The following is a 23731-nucleotide window of genomic DNA, read 5'->3' as shown; positions in this document are numbered from 1 at the left end:
GTTAGGATGGTGTTCTTCAGCTTGCAAGCCTATCCATTTTTCCTCCAAACATAATGATGGTCATTATGTCCAAACAGTTTTTGCTTCATCAGACCAGAGGACATTTCTCCAAAAAGTATGATTTCTCCAAAAAGTACTACGCAGTTGCAAACCATAGTCTGTCTTTTTTTATGGCGGTTTGGAGTAGTGGCTTCTACCTTGCTGAGCGGCCTTTCAGTTTATGTCAATATAGGACTCGTTTTATTGTGGATATATATACTTCTGTACCTGTTTCCTCCAGCATCTTCACAATGTCCTTTGCTGTTGTTTTAGGATTGATTTGCCCTTTTCCCACCAAAGAACATTCTTCTCTAGGAGACAGAACGGGTCTCCTTCCTGAACAGGATGACGGCTGCATGGCCCCATGGTGTTTATACTTGCGTACTATTGTTTGTACAGATGAACGTGGTACCTTCAGGCTTTTGGAAATTGCTCTCAAGGATGTACCAGACTTGTGGAGATCTACAAAAATGATCTGAGGTTTTGGCTGATTTCTTTTGATTTTCCCATGATGTCAAGCAAAGAGACACTTTGAAGGTTTGAAGGTAGGCCTTGAAATACATCCACAGGTACACCTCCAATTGACTAAAATTATGTCAATTAGCCTATCAGAAGCTTCTAAAGTCATGACATCATTTTCTGGAATTTTCCAAGCTGTTTAAAGGCACAGTCAACTTAGTGTATGTAAACTTCAGACCCACTGAATTGTGATACAATGAATTATAAGTGAAATAATCTGTCTGTAAACAATTGTTGGAAAAATTACTTGTGTCATGCACAAAATAGATGTCCTAACCGACTTGCCAAAACTATAGTTTGTGAACAAGAAATTTGTGGAGTGGTTGAAAAATGAGTTTTAATGACTCCAACCGAAGTGTATGAAAAGTTCCGAATTCAACTGTATCAGTTGATCATTTTTCTTTGTAGCTAAGGGTTAACTTGTGTTTGATCAGGATGACATTGCATCGTAACTTGTTTCTAAATATGTGTTGTAGATCAGCTTCCTAACATATGTAATTGAGTTCCTTTTGTCCAAGGGTAATTGTGTGTTTTATCCCAGTTGAAACTCCTTTTTTGTTACTCTGTCCTCATGCATATCGATAAAACGGTTCCATAACCTAATACTTTCACCCCTCTGTCCTTTTTCATTGGGCTCCCATCCCATGTCTCCTTGAATAGCAAGGCTTATGCACTCCAAGGAAGCATCTTATGGCTCTGTTTTGAATTGAGTTAGTTCTTTTGGTTTCTTTACAATCCCAGATTTCAGCAGCATAGTTCAATATAGTACACACACATGAATTATAGACTTGTGAATATGTACAATAGCCAAGGTCTTTACAGTTTTCCAATTTACTACCAATGGACCCCATCGCTCTACCTGCAGACTCAGATATGGACTTTATACACCTCTCAAAGGTCATGTATTCATCAAAAAGGAAACCAATGTATTTATATGAGCAAGTGTACTTTACGCATATTGCTCCTTAAGAAAAGTAATGATTACTTCTTATTGTACACTTTTTCCTGAAGTGCATTATGTGGGTTTTATCTTGGTTGATCACCATCTCCACTTCGTACACCAGAGATTGACATACATTGCAAATCATGCTCAGTCTCTGCAAGGACAATATAATCTGCATACAGTAGTGTCCCGAGTTGTGTCATTTAGTTTAACTCCTAAATGTTCATGTTTGATTTGATGGGCCAAGTTGTTAACAAAAAGGGCAAATAAACGTTGGGGAGAGCACCTCACCTTGTTTGAGCCCAAACAGAGTGGGAAACCATCCAGTCCTCTGTTCATTTACCTGTAAAGAGGCAACTGGGCATCTACACAGGGCTTTAATTGCATCATAGAATCTTCCATCAATTCCCATTTTTGTCTAAAAGCAAGGTTTCTATTAACCAAATCAAAAGCCTTCTGAAAATCAATAAAACAGGCAAAAATTGGTTCTCTCTCTATATCATTCGGATTACTTTAGAGACAGTATGTATACTGTATACACAGAGCATACCAAACATTAGGAATAGCTTCCTAATATTAAGTTGCGTTAATTGAGTTAATGTTTGTATACTCAGTGTACATGTACGTGGTCTATACAGGCTCTGACTTTCCTAAAGCCATTCTATTCATCAGCAAGCTGACCAGACAGTTCTGGTTAGTGAGAGAGCCTTTTATTTAGAATGAAGGAATACAATTTATATAGGGTACTAATTAGAGTAATCCCTCTGTAGTTCAATGGGATTTTAGGGTCATTTTTTGAGGATTTTGGAATAGGCTTGATTGTAGATTTGTACGATACAGATGGAATAATGCCATTCTCAAAACAAACCTAGAGTAAGAATGTCATTCAAATAGTGGTTAGGGGTGTAAGAATCCTTCTTCATTTCCACCTCCAACTCATCCTTACAAGAACATGTTTCTTTCAAGAACTCATCAAAATAAACTCATTGTATGTGTTACCTTTAGGAGAAACACAAAATTACTTTCAGTGTTATGCTGATGAAAATTTTTCCAATTGTGATTTTGATGTTTTGTATTACATTATAGATCAGATTACCTGTTTAAAATTGTCATCAGTAATGTAATCCATTGGATTACTCAAATAATGAATTTTAGATGACTTTCCCTGCATGAATATTAGAATAGGTTAAATTAACCAGAGAAATTAGCAATTCAGTATGTATAATACAGCTCCAACACATGCAAGGTTTGCCATTGCTGTTCATTTGCAGACAGTCTGGGAGCTGTACTCAGCATTAAAGAAAACATTTAAAAGACAAGTTCATCTTTTTGTCAACCAAATTATTATTTCTTATGTAAATGACATGTTATAGAAAGAGTGCGCATGCGCTGGCTAGCCAGAAAAGTATTGCTCGAGTCGAACACAATGGAATATAACGTTGACAAAAAAAGTTTGGAATGACACAATTTTATATGTACAACATCTAAAGACCTGCATCACTATTACAGAGATCTTTTATTCCTACCCTGGAATTGCAGAACAAGTTTCTCAAAACAGTTTCTCATAACAAACTAAAATCGGCAAAAAAGTGTCTGAACTCTTCTATAACATACCATTTACATAACAAAATAGAGATTTGGTTGAAAAAAATAAGAACTTCCAGTCTTTCTTTGAAAACTGCCTTTGTTGAAGTTATCCTGAAAGCAATCATACATGTTTTATACAGTTAAAGAAAGAATCACTACACATCGAATACACATGCATAACAACTCACAGCTCTATCAATGAGTCCAGGTCGATGAAGGAATCCCTGGGTAACGCTTTTAATTTATTGTTTGCCAAAGACCTGAGGGAAAACAGCATTGTCAGATTCATTCTGAAGATATTCCTGTCAAATAATCATCATGGAAATACAGAGGGCCAAAGGGCAAGATTTTCCAGAAAAAAATATACCCAAAAATGGTAAAATATTTTTTTTTCACATACAATATTGTATGTTCATAAATTATTTGTTTAAAAATGTCAGTAGTAGTCTGTGTTTTCACACACTTCAACATTACCAGGCAGACTAAAACTCCATCCCACCAAAACAGGCTGAAATTTCAGGCGGTCTTTTCAAACAGCTCTTACACTAAAAAGGCATTGTCATAATTTTCTAAATTTCACAGTATTATTCCAACCTCATAGTGTGGAAATATATATGAAACACAGGGAAATCATGTTTTTGACAGCACTAGATCATTAAATGTTACCATTTGAGTTTTCACCTCAGTGCAGGCGAGCTGATGTTAGACCGGTAAATTGCCAACCCTGGCGATATGGTTAGAAAATAACAGCACCAGTATTAACAAGGCAAAATGGCCAACCTACTTGCATTTGACAATAGTACTGCCTTGTGACAAGCTAAAAGTAGAGCCCTTAGCCTTCAATTGACATTAATACATCACTACTACCAAATGCAAGTGGAAAATAAGTGGGAAACCATTAGGTTGCATTTCGGGTAGAATATCATTGTAGCTCTGGTAAGCCCTTGTAGACCTGGTAATTCCCTGGTAAGAAGACAATGTGGGCTAAAATACTACTGCATTATCCCCAAACATACATTTTCTTCACTGGAATTAAAGGAGAAGTTCAGGATTCAACAACTTGAAGTTAGATGGTTCCTCGCCCTTATTAAAGTAGTCTATGGGTCAGGAGATACTATAATCCATAGTTCAGTTGTCTTTAAACAACCACTATAAACGTCAGCTAATTTTAGCCACCGCTAGCTAACAATCAATGGAAGTGATTGTAAATGGTCTAATCACTTTTAAAGCAGCATTATGTAGAAATTGCTCTGCCATTAACTGGTTGCTAAAATTCTAAAATGTTCACCTAATTTCAGTTTTTGTGACAAAACAAGCAATGTACTTTGTAGAGAATCATTGTACCAACTATACCGTTGTGAAATATATTTTCAATAACCAACAATATTGTAGAATCTGGTGAACAAAAAGAAACAAAAACAAATCTTAAGGAGGAAATAGAACACATACTGTATAACAGCACAGAATAACACACACACGTATCATACTTACCTTCAATTAGAATGACAGATCTATAACTCAAATTTCTATCTGAATTCGGTCAGGTCACGTAATGTCAAACCACAAGTAGTTGATTTCAGTTGATTTGGCCATGATTTTTTGTGGTTGTTGATTGCTCCTATCACTTCCATTGCTTTTTAGCTAGTGGTGGGTAAAGTTAGCTGAAATTCGTAGTCTTGGCCCATAGATTACTTTGAAAGTGAGGAACCATCTAACATCAAGTTGTTAAATCTAACTTCCTCTAATGACAATGATGATTATGTGAACTTACAGGTGAGTCAGGTCCCTGAGTCCTCTGAAGGAATATTTGGAGATCGTCTCTATCTTATTACTCTCAATGAACCTAAAGAACAAAGGTTATACAGCACTTCAAAAGAGAAAATGGATTGTGTGATCACATGGGGCTAATGTATCGTAGAATTAATCCTGACTATAATAAAAGGGATACAGTTACTCAGTATCAAATTTCTTGAACAACAAAATTAGCTTCAGTATATCATTATTTTAAAGATGAGTGAATGAAGGGAAAGGCACTTACAGGTACTCCAGGTGTGGAAGGCCAGAAAATGCATCGTCCCTTATTGTCATCACTGAATTTGAATTAAGAAGTCTATGATAAAAATATATAAACAGTTAGTTACTTTGAACACAAGTGCAAATATAGAAAGACATTGTAGTTTAAAAAGTAAATGTATAATTATGATTTATTCTAATTCATTATATCATAACATTTAATGTCACACGTCATTGACAAACATTCACATGTAGAAACACTGATATTTTAACATGATATATACTATACAACTAAAAGGTTAAGTTCATTTCTAAGAATAGCAAACAAAAATTAAGTTAAAATTGTATCCTCAAATGATGGTCATCTCACTATAGTGATATCATAGTGTTACCCAGCGTGGGGATGTTTAGGTTTGAGGATAAATCTACCTCTGTCCTCCAGTATATCACTGACAATACAGTATCTCCATGTTCCCTTTTTGTGACCTTGTAATCTGAGATGAGCTCAAAAGTACAGTCACTAAAATGTAAATTGCTGATGGACAACTGTACCTTACACTGGAACAAGGCATCTGTCCTTAAAATTGCCTACTGATTACAGACTGGTAGTGTGTCCATTTATGTATTCCTCACTTTCATAATAAGGATATACCCTGCTAACAATAATGAGCCGTTAGTATGTCCCCGGGACGTCATAAAATGGTCACCCGAAGTCAGCAGGACATTCTGTCATTGTACCCTAGAGATTTTGTCTAGTTCCCTGGGACGTCCCCAAGGACATTCTTGGGATGTTATGTTATGGTCCCCTGGAGGTTTTGTATTTAACACAATTTGACATACATTGTGTATGTTTATTCATACAGTAATTATTATTGAACACGTCCTCACCTGGGACTTGAACTCTCAACCTCTAGGTTCACGACATTCCAATTTTTCTGCTATGCCACAATGTCTGTACCAATGACTGATTACACCTGTAGGTAATGTTCCCTCTGAGTGCCACACAGAAGAAATATCAGCCCGCGCAGAGAAGCATGAGATTGAACTTCACTCAACTCTTTAGTTTTCCCCTTTAGTTAACACTATCAATGTTTAGCTCTACTGTGTGAATTGTGCTCGAATCAACGCAATATAAAATAAAATAACATTTTATTAGTCACATGCTCCGCATACAACAACCTTACAGTGAAATGCTTACTTATGAGTCCCAAACCAACAGTGCTGTTTCAAAAAAAATAGAGATAGGAATAAGAGATAAAAGTAATAAGTAATTAAAGAGCAGCAGTAAAAAATAACAATATATACAAGGGGGTGCCAGGACAGAGTCAATGTGTGGGCGCACCGGTTAGATGAGGTACTATGTACATGTACATACAACGGTATATAGGTAGAGTTATGCATAGATGACAACAGAGAGTGGCAGTGGTGTGGAAAGGGGGAGGGGCAATGCAAATAGTCTGGGTAGCCATTTGACTAGATGTTCAGGAGCCATATGGCTTGGGGGTAAAAGCTGTTTAGAAGCCTCTTGGACCTAGACTTGGTGGTCCGGTACCGCTTGCCATGTGGTAGCAGAGAGAAGTCTATGACTAGGGTGGCTGGAGTCTTTGACAATTTTTAGGGCCTTCCTCTGACACCACCTGGTATAGAGGTCCTGGATGGCAGGAAGCTTGGCCCCAGTGATGTACTGGACCATTCACACTACCCTCTGTTGTGCCTTGCGGTCAGAGTCCAAGCATTTGCCATACCAGGCAGTAATGCAACCAGTCAGGATGCTCTAGATGGTGCAGCTGGAGAACCTTTTGAGGATCTGAGGACCCATGCCAAATCTTTTCAGTCTCCTGAGGGGGAATAGGTTTTGTCGTGCCCGCTTCATGACTGTCTTGGTGTGCTTGGACCATGTTAGTTTGTTGGTGATGTGGACACCAAGGATCGTGAAGCTCTCAACCTGCTCCACTGCAGCCCTGTCGATGAGAATGGGGGCATGCTCTGTCCTCTTTTTCCTGTAGTCCACAATCATGTCCTTTGTCTTGATCACGTTGAGGGAGAGGTTGTTGTCCTGGCACCACACGGCCAGGTCTCTGACCTCCTCCCTATAGGCTGTCTCGTTGTTGTCGGCAAACTTAATGATGTTGTTGGAGTCGTGCCTGGCTGTGCAGTCATGAGTGAACAGAGAGTACAGGAGGGGCCTGAGCATACACACCTGAGGGGCTCCTGTGTTGAGGATCAGCGTGGCGGATGTGTTGTTACCTGCCCTTACCACCTGGGGGCGGCCCGTCAGGAAGTCCAGGATCCAGTTGCAGAGGGACGTGTTTAGTCCCAGTGTCCATAACTTATTGAGGAGCTTTGAAGGCACTATGGTGTTGAACCCTGAGCTGTAGTCAATGAATAGCATTCTCACATAAGTGTTCATTTTGTCCAGGTGGGAAAGGGCAGTATGGAGTGAAATAGAGATTGCATCATCTGTGGATCTGTTGGGGCGGTATGCAAATTCGGGTGGGTCTAGGGTTTTTGGGATGATGGTGTTGATGTGAGCCATGACCAGCCTTTCAAAGCACTTCATGGCTACAGATGTGAGTGCTAAAGGTCAGTAGTCATTTAGGTAGGTTACCTTAGTGTTCGTGGGCACAGGCCCTATAGTAGTCTGCTTAAAACATGTTGGTATTACAGACTCGGACAGGTAAAGGTTGAACATTTCAGTGAAGACACTTACTACTTGGTTAGCGCATGCTCGCATTACACGTCCTGGGAATCCGTTTGGCCCTACGGCCTTGTGAATGTTGACCTGTCTAAAGGTCTTACTCACATCGGCTGCGGAGAGCGTGATTACACAGTCCTCAGGTACAGCTGGTGCTCTCATGCATGTTTCAGTATTATTTGCCTCGAAGCGAGCATAGAAGTAGTTTAGCTCGTCTGGTAGGCTCGTGTCACTGGGTAGGTCTCGGCTGTGCTTCCCTTTGTAGTCTGTAATGGTTTGCAAGCCCTGCCACATCCGTCAAGTGTCAGAGCTGGTGTAGTTTGAATCGATCTTAGTCCTGAATTGACGCTTTGCCTGTTTGATGGTTCGTATTCGGCTAAGGTGTATGTAAACTTCCCGACTTCAACTGTAAGTTTTCAGACCATTTGCTATGAAACTTGAAATTGAGCTCACATCAATACTTGATGTTTCTACAACTTTATTGGAGTTCACCTGTGGTAAATTCAATTGATTGGACATTATTTGGAAAGGCACACTTCTGTCTATATAAGGTCCCACAGTTGACAGTGCATATCAGAGCAAAATCCAAGCCATGAGGTTAAAATAATTGTCCGTAGAGCTCTGAGACAGGATTGTGTCATGGTACACATCTGGGGAAGGGTAACAAAACATGTCTGCAGCATTGAAGGTCCCCAAGAACACAGTGGCCTCCATCATTATTAAATGGAAGAAGTTTGGAACCACCAAGACTCTTCCTAGAACTGGCCGACCCGGCCAAAATGAGCAATCGTGGAGAAGGGCTTTGGTCCAAGAGAAAACGAAGAACCTAATGGTCACTCTTACAGAGTTCCTCTTTGGAGATGGGGGAATCTTCCAGAAGGACAACCATCTCTGCAGCACTCCGCCAAATAGGCCCTTACGGTAGAGTGGCTAGATGGAAGCCACTCCTCAGTTTAAAGTTTAAAGTGACTAGTGATACATGTATTGCATCCAATTTTGAATTATTAAAGTGGCTGGAGATAGAGTCAGTATGTTGGCAGCAGCCACTCAATGTAGGTGATGGCTGTTGAACAGTGTGATGGCCTTGAGATAGAAGCTGTTTTTCAGTCTCTTGGTCCCAGCTTTGATGCACCTGTACTGACCTTGCCTTCTGGATGCTAATGGGGTGAACAGGCAGTGGCTCGGGTGGTTGTTGTCCTTGATGATCTTTTTGGCCTTCCTGTGAGATCGGGTGGTGTAGGTGTCCTGGAGAGCAGGTAGTTTGCCCCCGGTGATGCGTTGTGCAGACCTCACTACCCTCTGGAGAGCCTTACAGTTGTGGGCGGAGCAGTTGTCGTACCAGGCGGTGATACAGCACGACAGGATGCTCTCGATTGTGCATCTGTAAAAGTGTGTGAGTGATTTTGGCGACAAGCCACATTTTTTCAGCCTCCTGAGGTTGAAGAGGCACTGTTGCGCCTTCTTCACCACGCTGTCTGTGTGGGTGGACCATTCCAGTTTGTCCGTGATGTGTACGTGGAGGAAGTTAAAAGTTTCCACTTTCTCCACTACTGTCCCGTCGATGTGGATAGGGGGGTGTTCCCTCTGCTGAGCTTGAGAGGATCTGCAGAGAAGAGTGGGAGAAATTCCCCAAATACAGGTGTGCCAAGTGTATCGTCAAACCCAAGAAAATTCAAAGCTGTAATTGCTGCCAAAGGTGCTTTGAAAAAGTACTGAGTAAAGGGTCTGAATACTTATGTAAATGCATTATTATTTTATTATTTTATTTATAAACTTAAAAAAAATGTTTTTGCTTTGTCATTATGGTGTATATTATAGTATTATAGTGTGTGTTGATTGATGAAGAAAAAAAGTGTTTTAATTTTAGATTAAGGCAGTAACGTAACAAAATGTGGAAAAGGTGAAGCGGTCTGAATACTTTCCGAATGCACTGTATATGCAAATAGCCATTGCCATATATGGATCTGTGCCATTCACTTTGAACAGGACTGTGTTTACAGCATGAACGGTCACTTGTAGATGCGCTTGTTTTGAGATCAAAGCAATTGTCACTTGTGCACGTGTTGTCACTTGTGCACATTTGTTCATATTCTTTGCGAGTTAGTGATTCATTAGCACAGTTATAGCTCATTTCTAGTAGTGGTTGCTTCCTACAAGAGCACAAAATGTGTGCATTTCTAGATATCTTTGAAAAGCGAGTAAGGTAAAGAGCTTTTCTTTATGTCTTAAAGGGGCAATGTTGTATTTTGAGACAGACTTGAATAATCTAAGTAGCCAGTAGGCAGAGGGTAGCATAATTTGTCTGATTCTCTATAATAATGGTATGGGAATAATAATAAACTGTATTTTGTAAAGTGGTTTCTTGCATCAAACACAACCTTTTCAGTCATCTTCTTGTCTGACAGACAAGTGGATAAACAGGTTAATGTCAATTCCTGCATGTTTTTTTTCTAAAGTTTCATAGAATGTAGACTTACATTGAACACCACACATTTGCTGCTACTGTATGTTGAATGATCTAACAGCTATTTTCATGTTAAAATGTAATGGGATGCATTTTTCTCCATTGTGTTTGACGGTAGGACACTCTGGCAGGCCTACATTATGATCAAATGGCCACAGTAGCCTCCTTGGCCACTGTTGAAATTGTAACTTAAAGCGGGTACAGTGCTCACAGTGAACGCGCTGGAAGTTGCACAGAATTTCCACAATGTTCAAGTTTGCGCTCAGCAGAACTGGCATTTTCTCAGTGCCCAAAAAATGTTGAGGGCACATTGTCTGTAGGCCTATTCCTACACTTTTCACTTCAAATTAAATCTCAGCTCAGTTACAAATACACTCAACAGCCTCTCGAGTGGCGCAGCAGTCTAAGGCACTGCATCACAGTGTTGCGATGTCATTACAACCTGGGGTTCGATCCCACAACAGGCCGTGACCGGGAGTTCAACAAGGCGGTGCAAACTTTGCCCAGCGTTGTCTGTTTTGCCGGGGGGGCATTACTTGGCTCATCTCGCTCTTGTGGCGGGACGGGCACCTAGCAGGCTGACTTCGGTAGTCAGTTGAACAGTGTTTCAGCCGACAAATTGTTGCAGCTGGCTTCTGGGTTAAGCGAGCACATGTTTCGGAGGATTCATGACTTGACCTTCGCCTCTCACGAGCCCATTGGGGAGTTGCAGTGATGAGAAAAGATGGCAATTGGGGAGAACAAGGGGGTAAAAAAAAATAATAATAACACTCAACAAAATCCATTATATTTATCATATCAGGAGTAACATTAAAACAGAATAATATGCCCCACCAACATTAGACAACTATACTAAAAAACCAACCTCAAATAAATGAAATTAATGAAAGAATAGTCAGATTAACTGATAATTAAAATAGCAGTATAGATGGCACTATAGGTAATACATGTGTAGGGGACTTCTGAAATTCTACAAACTGTGGCACAGCAGAAAGAAAAAGCATACTCCAAATCCAGAGGTTGTGAATTCAAAGCACAGGTGGGGTCATATTGGAAAGTCAGTACTAAATGATCATGTCAAATGCAATAACATTGTCATTGTTTAAAGAATTTACACTATTTTAGCTGAATAGCATACCACTTTAAAACCCTGATACATTTTTCATTACTTCATTTACACTACATGACCAAAGTATGTGGACAACTGTTGTCGAACACATACCAAAATCATGGGCATTAATATGGAGTTGGTCCCCCCTTTGCTGCTGTAACAGCCTCCACTCTTCTGGGAAGGCTTTCCACTAGATGTTGGAACATTGCTTCCATTCAGCCACAAGACCATTAGTGAGGTCAGGCACTGATTTTGGGTGATTAGACCTGGTGTAACAGTATAACTTTAGACCGTCCCCTCGCCCATACCCGGGCGCGAACCAGGGACCCTCTGCACACATCAACAACAGTCACCCTCAAAACATCGTTACCCATCGCTCCACAAAAGCCGCGTCCCTTGCAGGGCAAGGGGAACCACTACTTCAAAGTCTCAGAGCAAGTGACGTCACCGATTGAAACGCTATTTAGCGCGCACCACCGCTAACAGCTAGCCGTTTCACATCCGTTACACTCACCCCCGATACACTCACCCCCCTTTTGACCTCCTCCTTTTCCGCAGCAACCAGTGATCCGGGTCAACAGCATCGTCAACAGGCCTGTCACTTTGCGGCTGAGTTGTTGTTGCTCCTAGACGTTTCCACTTCACAATAACAGCACTTACAGTTGACTGGGGCAGCTCTAGCAAGGCAGAAATTTGATGAACTGGTGGAAAGGTTGCATCGTATGACGGTGCCAAGTTGAAAGTCACTGAGCTCTTCAGTATGGGCAATTTGACTGCCATTGTTTGTCTATGGAGATTGCATTGCTGTGTGCTCAATTTTATACACCTGTCAGCAACGGGTGTGGCTAAAATAGCCGAATCCACTAATTTCAAGGTGTGTCCACATACTTCTGTATATATAGTGTATCATGGTTTGGGACACCTAGGACAATCAGGGGAGCTTCAGGGACCATGACACAACGTACCAAGAACGTCTTAAAAAATGTCTTCAGGGGTGTCCCTGGGACAAACCGGGAATTAAACAAAATGACACAACTTCCCAAGAAAGATCTAAAAATGTTCTCGGGGACATCCCCCGGGACAAACCAGGAACTAGACAAAACCTACAGGGAACAAAGACACGTCCCAAGAAAAGTCCTAGAGAACGTTCCCTTGGAACCATCACACAATGTCTAAGGACTAGTAAAATGAACATCCTGAGAATGTCCTAAAAAGATCCTGATATGGTCCTCAGTGACATCCTAGGAACTTATAGGGGACTTGACAAAGGTCCCCCAGAGAACATTGCCTTTGGACCATAACACAACGTTCGAAACTCTTAAGGGACCTAATGGGAATGTCACCGAATGTGCTCAGGACATCCCCTGTTTGCTAGGTATGTTCATCATCAAATTCAGTACTGAGCACTCCACTAAGCGTACATTCTCTACATGCTCAAATAGACAAGTCAAATGTTAAGGTAATTAAAAAACACACAAAAACTATGTGAATATCAAGTCATATGTAAGGTAGAATATGGTAAGAACAACATTCATGTCTTGGCTTTGGCTAAATAGATATGCGTCGTTCCATAAATAGAGTGCTTTTTGGGTAGTGTAATTCTGTCAAAAATAACTATTTTATGGTTAAAATAACAATTGTTTTTACCAAATGTTTATATTCTGTCATAAGTACACATGTTCAACTTAATAAAAATCATGTTTTACCATCTCAAGAGATCAAGTTAAGAAAACTGCCAATTAAAGTAACAGGGTTGACAATTTCAACTTAAAATCAACTATAACTCCCCTTGTGACAGGGGGAATGGAAGCATGTTGTGTGCAATTAAATGAAAACGTAACAAAACATTTGAACTTGTTAAAACATGTGTAGCCCATCTATCTATGAGTAACATCTATTATGCTCAATGTACTCAGTTTTCTACCACAAAACACCATAAAATAGCCAAAAAGAGTATCACCTGCTTTTACACTATGATTTGACTACTAGATGTTACATGTTTTCTTTTGATAAAAAAAGGTATAGTTTTACTATATTAAAACAAGAGTTCAGTTCACGTTACAGGGTTGAGCTTAAAATGAGGGACAAACTTAAATGAATCACTAAATCGCAAGAAATAAATAGTCTTCAGAAATATCAAAGCAACAAAGATTCTCCTGCCCCCATCAAAACACATACACACACACACACAACCAGCCATTGATTTATTATTTGGAGAAAGCTTGTGTCAGGTACAGAACATTTCCTAGGATTTTATACCTGCAGCAACACTAACAGGGGCTTAACTATGATGTGAATACATGTAACTACAGTCGCAAAACTTAAATATAATGATAATATATAATAATATATGCCATTTAGCAGACACTTTTATCCAAAGTGACTTACTGTCATCAATTTTCAAACATCAATTTTTTTTAAGAACGACACTTTTTATGACTATCTGTTGTTGAGTTCAACTTAATTTCCCAACTGGTTAAACCCCTACACATTCCCATGGACACACATACTGGTAGTCATGTCTCGTTTGCATATTCATGTACAAGTGTCATTGACTCACAGGAGTTGGAGAGATGGCATGTGAGCAAACATGGTCTCCTTGATCTCGGAGAAGGACCCGTTGACAATGCTCCTGAAAGATAGTAAGATTATGGAGTAAGCACAGAGAAAATTAAAAGTAGAAAAGATTACGTTTAGGGGACCGAGTGGCACAGTGATCTAAGGCATTGCTAGAGGCATCACTACCAAACCGGGTTCAATCCCGGGCTGTATCACAACCAGCCATGACCAAGGAGTCCCATTGGGCGGCACACAATTGGCCCAGCGTCGTCCGGGTTAAGGGAGGGTTTGGCCGGGGTAGGCCGTCATTGAAAGTAAGAATTTTTTCTTAACTTAAATAAAGGTAAAAAAAAAAATATATATATATATATATATATATATATAGAAAAAAGTACAGTTTCAGAGGAGGCAGACCAGTTGTAGCAGTGCAATGATCAGTGGACAGACTTGTTTTTCTTTTTTTACAGTGCAGGAGAGTATGTACACGCAATTGAAGTCGGAAGTTTACATATGCCTTATCCAAATGCTTTTAAACTCAGTTTTTCACAATTCCTGACATTTAATCCGAGTAAAAATTCCCTGTTTTATGATCAGTTAGGATCACCACTTTATTTTAAGAATGTGAAATGTCAGAACAATAGTAGAGAGAGATTTATTTCAGCTTTTATTTCTTTCACCACATTCCCAGTGGGTCAGAAGTTTACATACACTCAATTAGTATTTGATAGCATTGCCCTTAAATTGTTTAACTTGGGTCAAACGTTTTGGGTAGACTTCCACAAGCTTCCCACTATAAATTGGGTGAATCCCATTCCTCCTGACAGAGCTGGTGTAACTGAGTCAATTTTGTAGGCCTCTTTGCTCACACACGCTTTTTATGTTCCGTCCACACATTTTCTATAGGATTGAGGTCAGTGCTTTGTGATGGTCACTCCAATACCTTGACTTTGTTGTCCTTAAGCCATTTTTTCACAACTTTGGAAGTATGCTTGGTGGTCATTGTCCATTTGGAAAACCCATTTGCGACCAATCTTTAACTTCCCGACTGATGTCTTGAGATGTTGCTTCAATATATCCACATAATTTTCCTCCTCATGATGCCATCTATTTTGTGAAGTGCACCAGTCCCTCCTGCAGCCAAACACCCCCACAACATGATGCTGCCAGCCCCGTTGGTTGGGATGGTGTTCTTCGGCTTGCAAGCCTCCCCCTTTTTTCCTCCAAACATAACGATGGTCATTATGGCCAAACAGTTCTATTTTTGTTTCATCAGACCAGAGGACATTTCTCCAAAAAGTACAATCTTTGTCCCCAGGCTACTGCATTCTCAGTTGGCGCTAACAACAATTTCACACACATGGCACTTGTGGAGTGAAGATTACGCTGCTTTGTGAGTGTGTTGTTGGGAACAGAAGATTGATTGGCTGTGGGATACAGTATGAGGAAAAATTGTATGGGTGCACTGTTTTTTAAGATTTGGTTCTGGGTTACCGAGATTAGGTCTCACTGTCTCAGGCAAGGTTACTTAACACGTTACAATGGCATAAATTGCTTATGTCCTATCCAGACCTAGATTTAACTTTGAGCGTTTGAGCGTTTGCATGAGACTGGAGTGCTAGATGGACAGGGACTTTTGGGACTATTCCATTGATTTCCATTGTGGCAGGCAAGAATAATACTATTTACACCCAGGTCTGGTTGCATCCCCTACTGCCATTTAGACCTTGAACTCTGAGGCTGACCTTATGCTACTCCTAGCTTATTGTGTGAAATGTCCAATGTACAATGAATAAATAAAGATCTAATTGAGGGTACAGGTATTTTAAAAACTGTTGAATAAATACAGTACCAGTCAAAAGTTTGGACACACCTACTCATTCAAGAGTTTTTCTTTATTTTTTTACTAATTTCTACATTGTAGAATAATAGGGCTATTTGACCAAGAAGGAGAGTGGTGGAGTGCTGCATCAGATGACCTGGCCTCCACAATCACCCAACCTCAACCAAATTGAGATGGTTTGGGATGAGTTGGACTGTAGAGTGAAGGAAAAGCAGCCATCAAGTTCTCAGCATACATGGGAACTCCTTCAAGACGAGTGAAGACATCAAAACTATGACAATACACACATGGAATAATGTAGTAACCCAAAAAAGTGTTGCATAAATCAAAACATATTTGACAATCTTCAAAGTAGCCACCCTTCGCCTTGATGACAGCTTTGCACACTCTTGGCATTCTCTCAACCAGCCTCACCTGGAATGCTTTTCCAACAGTCTTTAATAAGGAGTTCCCACATATTCTGAGCACTTATTGGCTGCTTTTCCTTCCCTCTGCGGTCCAACTCATCCCAAACCATCTCAGTTGAGTTGAGGTCAGGTGATTGTGGAGGCCAGGTCATCTGATGCAGCACTCCATCACTCTCCTTCTTGGTCAAATAGCCATTACACAGCCTGGAGGTGTCAAACATAGATTCAACCACAAAGACCAGTGATGTTTTCCAATGCATTGCAAAAAAAGGGCACCTATTGTTTGTTTAAAAAAAACATACATTGAATATCCCTTTGAGCATGGTGAAGATATTATTTACACTTTGGATGGTGTATCAGTACACCCAGTTACTACAAAGATACAGGAATACTTCCTAACTCCGATGCCTGAGGAAGGAAACCACTCAGGAATTTCACCATGAGGCCAATGGTGACTTTAAAACAGTTACAGAGTTTAATGGCTATGATAGGATAAATCGGAGGGTGGATCAACAACACTGTAGTTACTTCACAGTACTAACCTAAATTACATAGTGAAAAGAAGGACACCAATACAGAATAAAAATATTCCAAAACATGCATCCTGTTTGCAATAAGGCACTAAAGTAAAACTGCAAAAAATGTGTTAAAGAAATAAACTTTATGTCCTGAATAGAAAGCGTTATGTTTGGGGCAAATCTAACGCAACGCATCACTGAGTACCACTCTTCATGTTTTTTTGTGTTAATTCTTACATTATTTGCCAAGGACATTTTTTGTGTTATTACATACAGCCGGAAATAACTTTTTGATTTCAGAGCAGCGTTAACTCACCAGCATTACAACCAGGAATACGACTTTCCCACATTGGATCCTCAGCCCAGGGCAATTGAACTGATTCCAGAGGCTGATCCAAAATACAGCCGGCGGAGAAGAGGTTTTCGGAGTGGGCGAGAATTTCCTTCCAGAGAGACATCAGGGATTGTAACATACTCTGTTTCACAGAAACATGGTTCTCTCTGGATATACTGTCTTTGTCCATACAGCCAGCTGGGTTCTCAGTATATCTCGCAGACAGAAATAAAGAACTTTCCGGGAAGAAGAAAGGCGAGGGTGCATGATTAACCATTGTGATAACATACAGAAACTTAAGTCCTTTTGTTCCCCAACTTAGAATACCTCAATCAAATTCTGACCGTATTACCTCCCAAAATAATTATCTTTGGTTATAGTCACAGCCATGTATATTCCCCCTCAAGCCGATACAACAACAGCCCTGAAAGAACTTCACTGGACTTCACGCAATCTGGAAACCACATATCCTGAGGCCGCATTTATTGTAGCTGGGGTTTTTAATAAAGCAAATTTGAGGAAAAAGCTACCGAAGTTCTATCAACACATTGACTGTAGCACTCGACCACTGCTACTCCAACTTCTGGGATGCCTACAAGGCCCTTCCCCCCATCCCTTCTGCAAATCTGATCACGACTCCATTTTGCTCCTCCCATTCTATAGGCAGAAACTCAAACAGGAAGCACCTGTGCTAAGTACTATTCAAAGCTGGTCTGACCAATCAGAATCCACCCGTCAAGATTGTTTTGATCAAGCAGACTGGGACATGTCACAGGTAGCCTCTGAAAATAACATTGACAAATACACGGATACTGTGACTGAGTTTATCAGGAAGTTAATAGATGTTGTACCCAGTGTGACTATTAAGCAACCCCAACCAGAAACAGTGGATAGATGTCAGCATTCGCACAAAACTGAAAGTGTGAACCACTGTATTTAACCATGGCAAGTTGACTGGGAATATGACTGAATACAAACAGTGTAGTTATTCACTCCACAAGGCAATCAAACAGGCAAAACGTCAGTATAGAGACAAAGTGGAGTTGCAGTTCAATGGTTTGAGACACGACACATATGTGGCAGGGTCTACAGACAACCACAGACTACAAAGGGGTAACCAGCCATGTCACAGACACCGACGTCTTGCTCCCGGACAAGCTAAACACTTTCTTCGCCCGCTTTAAGGATAAAACATTGCCACCGACGCGGCCCGCTAACATGGACTTTGGGCTCTCCTTCTCCGTGGCTGAGGTGAGAAAGACATTTAAGCGTGTTAACACTCGCATGGCTGCCGGCCCAGACGGCATCCCTAGCCGCGTCCTCAGAGCATGTGCAGACCAGCTGGCTGGAGTGTTTACGGACATATTCAATCTCTCCCTATCCCAGTCTGCTGTGCCCACTTGCTTCACAACAATACAGACAAGACACACAACCTAAAAGTAAAGAATGGAATTAAGGAATATATAAATATTAGGATGAGCATTGTCAGAGTGGTATAGACGAAACGTACAGTAGAATAGAATACAGTATATACATATGAGATGAGTAAAGCAGAAATATGTAACCATTATTAAAGTCTATGTATATGGGGCAGCAGCCTCTAAGGTTTAGGGTTACGTAACTGGGTGGAAGCCGCCTAGTGGTGGCTATTTAACAGTGGCCTTGAAATAGAAGCTGTTTTTCAGTCTCTCTGTCCCAGCTTTGATGCACCTGTACTGACCTCGCCTTCTGGATGATAGCAGGGTGAACACGCAGTGGCTTGGGTGGTTGTTGACCTTGATTATCTTTTTTGCCTTCCTGTGACATCGGGTGCTGTAGGTGTCCTGGCGGGTGGGTAGTTTGCCCCCGGTGATGTGTTGGGAAGACCACACCACCCTCTGGTGATACAGCCCGACAGAATGCTCTCAATTGTACATCTGTAAAAGTTTGTGAGGGTTTTAGGAGCCAAGCCACATTTCTTCTGCCTCCTGAGGTTGAAGAGGCGCTGTTGCGCCTTCACCGCTCTGTCTGTGTGGGTGGATCATTTCAGATCGTCAGTGATGTGTACGCCGAGGAACTTGAAGCTTTCCACCTGCTCCCTCCCATTGATGTGGATAGGAGCGTGTTCCCTCTGCTGTTTCCTGAAATCCATGATAATCTCTTTTTGTTTTGTTGACGTTGAGTAAGAGGTTCTTTTCCTGACACCACAATCCAATGCAATCACCTCCTCTCTGTAGGCTGTCTCGTCATTGTTGGTAATCAGGCCTACTACTGTTGTATCGTCCGCAAACTTGATGATTGAGTTGGTGGTGTAATTGGCCATGCAGTCATGGGTGAACAGGGAGTACAAGAGGGGGCTGAGCATGCACCCTTGTGGAGCCCCAGTGTTGAGAATCAGCAAAGTGGAGATGTATCCTACCTTCACCACCTGGAGGTAGCCCGTCAGGAAGTCCAGGACCCAATTGCACAGGGTGGGGTTGAGAGCCAGGGCCTCAAGCTTAATGATGAGCTTGGAGGGTACTATGATCTTGAATGCCGCACTGTAGTCAATGAACAGCATTCTTACATAGGTATTCCTCTGGTCCAGATGGGATAGGGCAGTGTGCAGTGTGACGGTGATCGCATCATCTGTGGACCTATTGGGGCAGTATGCAAATTGAAGTGGGTGTAGGGTGGCAGGTACAGGAACAATGGTGGACATCTGACTTTTAAATAGCCATCACTAGGCGGCTTCCACCCAGTTTCGTAACCCTGAACCTGAACGCTGCCCCATATACATAAACTTGAAATCACTGGCCACTTTAATAATGGAACACTAGTCACTTTAATAATGGTTACATAATGGTTACATAATTCTAAGATGTATTGATTCTGGGGTGTGAATACATATGTAATTTAGATATTTCTATATTTCACTTTCAATAAATGTGCTAACATTTCTAAAAACATGTTTTCACTTTGTCCACAAAATGTGGAACAAGTCAAGGGGTGTGACTACTTTCTGAAGGCACTGTTTATTTAAATCCATCAGTTTCCTATTTGTATTGACAAAAAAAAATGGAGCCCAAAAATTAATATTCTTGCCTGCCTCTCTTTTTTGATTATTGACCTGTAGAACATTCCCCATTACTTAACTAGGCAAGTCAGTTAATTAAGAGCAGATTCTTATTTACAATGAAGGCCTACTCCTGACGACAGTGACCCAATTGTGCACTGCCCTATGTGATTCCCAATCACGGCCGATTGTGATACAGCCTAGAATCAAACCAGGGTCTGTAGTGACCCTCTAGCAATGGTATGAAATGCCTTAGACCGCTGCGCCACTCGGGAACCCTCGGGAGTGGTTACTGATAGAGTTTTGCCGCAAAATACGGATATTGCTGTGCATGTGCAGGATATTTTTTGTGCTCACTTCGGTGATTACTTACTTAGCTGCTGTGCTGAGTGCCCTGGCGCCACTCACCCCTCCTTGATCGTCTTTGTCTGGTCACTGGGGTAGTTTATACATTTCATGTTGTACACAACACTGTTCAAACTATTGTATTCCATTCCTCAGTAGGCATAAACGCGATTTCATGTTTTTTTTCAGGAGGGGATTAGGCTACATGCAGCTATTTAAATGTTTTACACAAAATACAATATCGACATGTTGGTCCAAAATGTGTTGTTAGTATTGCAAGCATACTGTACATACGACACAAACAGGCCGTCTAGCGGTTCCATGGTCTTCTTAGCTGCTGACATGCATTCAGCTATTTATTATCGACACGATATCAGTATATATGGCATACCTATGGCACCGGGCGATGCAAAACGAACTCGCCCAATGTCCGATTATTTTTTTTACCGGTCCTTATACACTTTTTTCGGGAAACATGATATGGCAGCAACGATAAAGATTAGTCTACATAATCATACAAAATGTGTCCAAAGTGTAAGGACTGCGTCCTGCTTGTGCATCTGCAATATCCGTTACAACAGACAGAGAAGGTTGATAATATATACGTTTTGGAATGTTCGTTCAAATCGCTGTAGGGTTTTTATTTCAGATATTCAGAAAAATATGAGGCAAAACAAAGGAAACATCATGGCTCAGAAGAGCGAAACGTGAAGGGAGGGGGTGTATGAGCAGCAGCTGAATTAGAAAAAACGTAAAATAACACATGCGCAGAACGTGATTCGGATCCTCAGATTTAAAAAAGAGCTTTCCGGACGCAAAAACACCATATCCGTAGCCATGGCCTAATTTTGATCCGTATGAAGCGGTATTTTGATTGGTATAGTTAATGACGTTCATTATTGTTGTATTTCCCCACAAATCTCAGATTAGACTCAGATTGGTAAATGGGGGCTTGTTGTAACAGGGTTAGTTGTAAACGCAGGTTACCAAAAATTATATCATATATTATGGTATTTAGACATATTTACATAATTGTATAAAATGTCACGTCTTTACATCAACTAGAAATAAGATAATATACATATTTTTAAGTACATTTGAATGCTAATAAATTCTGGCTACACCGTTTCTGGTCAATATGGCATTCTTAAACTGTAAAAAACATTTGTCCATTTAGTGTATTTTTATCTTACTATCAGTTTCAAATCGTAACATTATTCTGTAACCCCTCATTTCTACAATTGAAGACAGTGTTACATTTAACCCAGTCTGTGGGGTTAAATGTAACATTTCACCTCCACCACCTTCGGTTTAAATTGTACATGATTGGTATGTCCTAGAAACGCAGTGACAGTGGGCAATGGTAACTGAGACATGTAGCCTATGTTTGTATAAAATATTATTAATCTCACTCAGTTTTTTTCAGAAATAAGCCAAAGTGTTAGCCACGGTCTCCCCTATGTCATTGCATGTATAGATATATATATATTTTATAACAAGCTTGTGCGAGTGTCACCACAAACATCTCTTAGCCTATAAAATATGAGATATGTAGGCCTACTATAACTCGTTCGTTCATATGTCATAACTTGCATTAGCGGCAAAGACAATAATTAGTAGCCTAGACTAAATCAGGTATGACTGAAGTTACTTACAGTGAATTAATGTCGTTCGGGATGATCCTTGGGACATAGGAAGATCCAAAACAAATGATGGACTCCTTGGAACAGCTGCATGCTGAAGGACATCTGGAAACCCTTTTTAAAGAAATCGGCGTAGCTATGTACAAGCACACAACTGAAAACAATACGCAGTTTTTAACTATTGACAGCATATTTTTTTGTTGGACTTGCATGTGTGAGATAGCAATAAACGCCGGGCAGATTGCAAAGCTTCCTTCCACCCTGCGACATGAAATGCTGCACTGAACCCCTTACATCAGCAATTCAGCTGCAGCTCCCTTCGCGCAATTTAATTATTTATTATACCCAGTACTCTGTTGATAGTTTGGTTAAAGAGTGGTTATCGCCACAGCGGACTTTCGAGTGTAGCCGCATAGGTTAAGGGTGCGCTTGTTTATAAACTTCCATGAATACCGGTATGATTTTTGTAGGCTAATTGCAATTATGTGAAAATACTTATTTTCTGGACATTGAATTACAATTTAAAAGAGAAAATGGAGCCAACTGAAGATTGCTGTGTGGAATATGTATTATTGCTCCCATCTGTCACATGCACTTATGTTTGCTTTTTCAAAAGCTGACCAAGAGAAAAAAAAACAATGGAACACTTCAACATTCTCAGTAAAGGTTACAGAAACGTTTTTGTCTTGCTATGACTGTGTTATGTGGTTGTTTATATACCTTAATTGAATGCACTGACTGTAGATCTCTAAATGATCAAAATGTAAATGTAAAAATTGCCTGGTTCTAATGAGCCCCGCTCCAAACATGACCACTTTTGGTTGGTCTGGACCGGACCAAATCTGAACCGATCATAGACATCTGCATTTCACAAGTTGGACAGTACAGCACAGTACAGTGATTAGAGTGCAGTGCAGCAGTGTTTAGTTCAATAGAGTGGAGTACAGTAGACTACAGTTAAGTACAGTATAGTATAGCAGAGTAAATACAGTACATTATACTGGAACTCTCAGGTGTGCCGCGAAATATGACCTAATCTTGATAATTTTTTGAACACACTTATAAACGTGACCTGTGGAATGCACATGGAATTTTGATTTGGGAGCACCAGTGCCACTCAGATAACACATTGTATTCCACACATGGTTTCATCTGTACTGTTGTTTCAAGTTCTGTGCGCTCAGGCTGTTACATTTGTATCATTTGAGGGGCATGCATCAAAAAAGTAATTTGTATCATTTTACTTTGCCTGAAGGCTCATTAGCACAGGCAAGTCTGATTAGGCGTAGCTGTACCACAGCCTCTGCAATAAAAACAAACAGAGCATGGCTCTGTCGATGCACAGCAAATATGCAGGTGGCAAGATCTCGGTGTTGAAGTAAAAAGTGTTGTAAGTTTTATATCTGAATGTTGATTCTAGAGGGGTTAACACCAGTGGGATTGAAATTGATGCCACCTGCAGTGAATAAATTAAGGGTTATTTGAATCACAGTGGAATCAACACCACATGGTGTGATTCATGGTGTGACTCCGTTAACTCTGAGTGAAAAAGACATCGAGAGGCCTCATTACCATATTTCCCAGCAGGCTTTGTTGCAAGTTTTTTTTTAGAATAGTTTGTTTTAATATCTATGTTTCTGCATGCACATTGATTGATTAATGTATCTTTTACTACAGAAA

General features: G+C 40.5%; 1 protein-coding gene across 1 annotated transcript in view; it reads right to left on the bottom strand.

The window, feature by feature from the left end:
* The window catches only part of lgi2a (leucine-rich repeat LGI family, member 2a), a 31847-nt gene extending 9479 nt beyond the window's left edge, over window positions 1-22368 (bottom strand). Inside the window, exons 1-5 of the mRNA XM_064940091.1 lie at window positions 22064-22368; window positions 13932-14003; window positions 5127-5198; window positions 4860-4931; window positions 3277-3348 (exon numbers count right to left, since the gene is read on the bottom strand). Coding sequence (XP_064796163.1) covers window positions 3277-3348; window positions 4860-4931; window positions 5127-5198; window positions 13932-14003; window positions 22064-22263 — 488 coding nt within the window. The 5' untranslated portion in view covers window positions 22264-22368. The remainder of the gene's footprint in view (window positions 1-3276; window positions 3349-4859; window positions 4932-5126; window positions 5199-13931; window positions 14004-22063) is intronic.
* Window positions 22369-23731: the final 1363 nt, after the last annotated feature.

This window comes from Oncorhynchus masou, chromosome 27, assembly GCF_036934945.1.
Source record: "Oncorhynchus masou masou isolate Uvic2021 chromosome 27, UVic_Omas_1.1, whole genome shotgun sequence".
Classification (NCBI taxonomy): Eukaryota; Metazoa; Chordata; class Actinopteri; order Salmoniformes; family Salmonidae; genus Oncorhynchus; species Oncorhynchus masou.
This window is presented reverse-complemented; position numbering and strand designations above follow the sequence as displayed.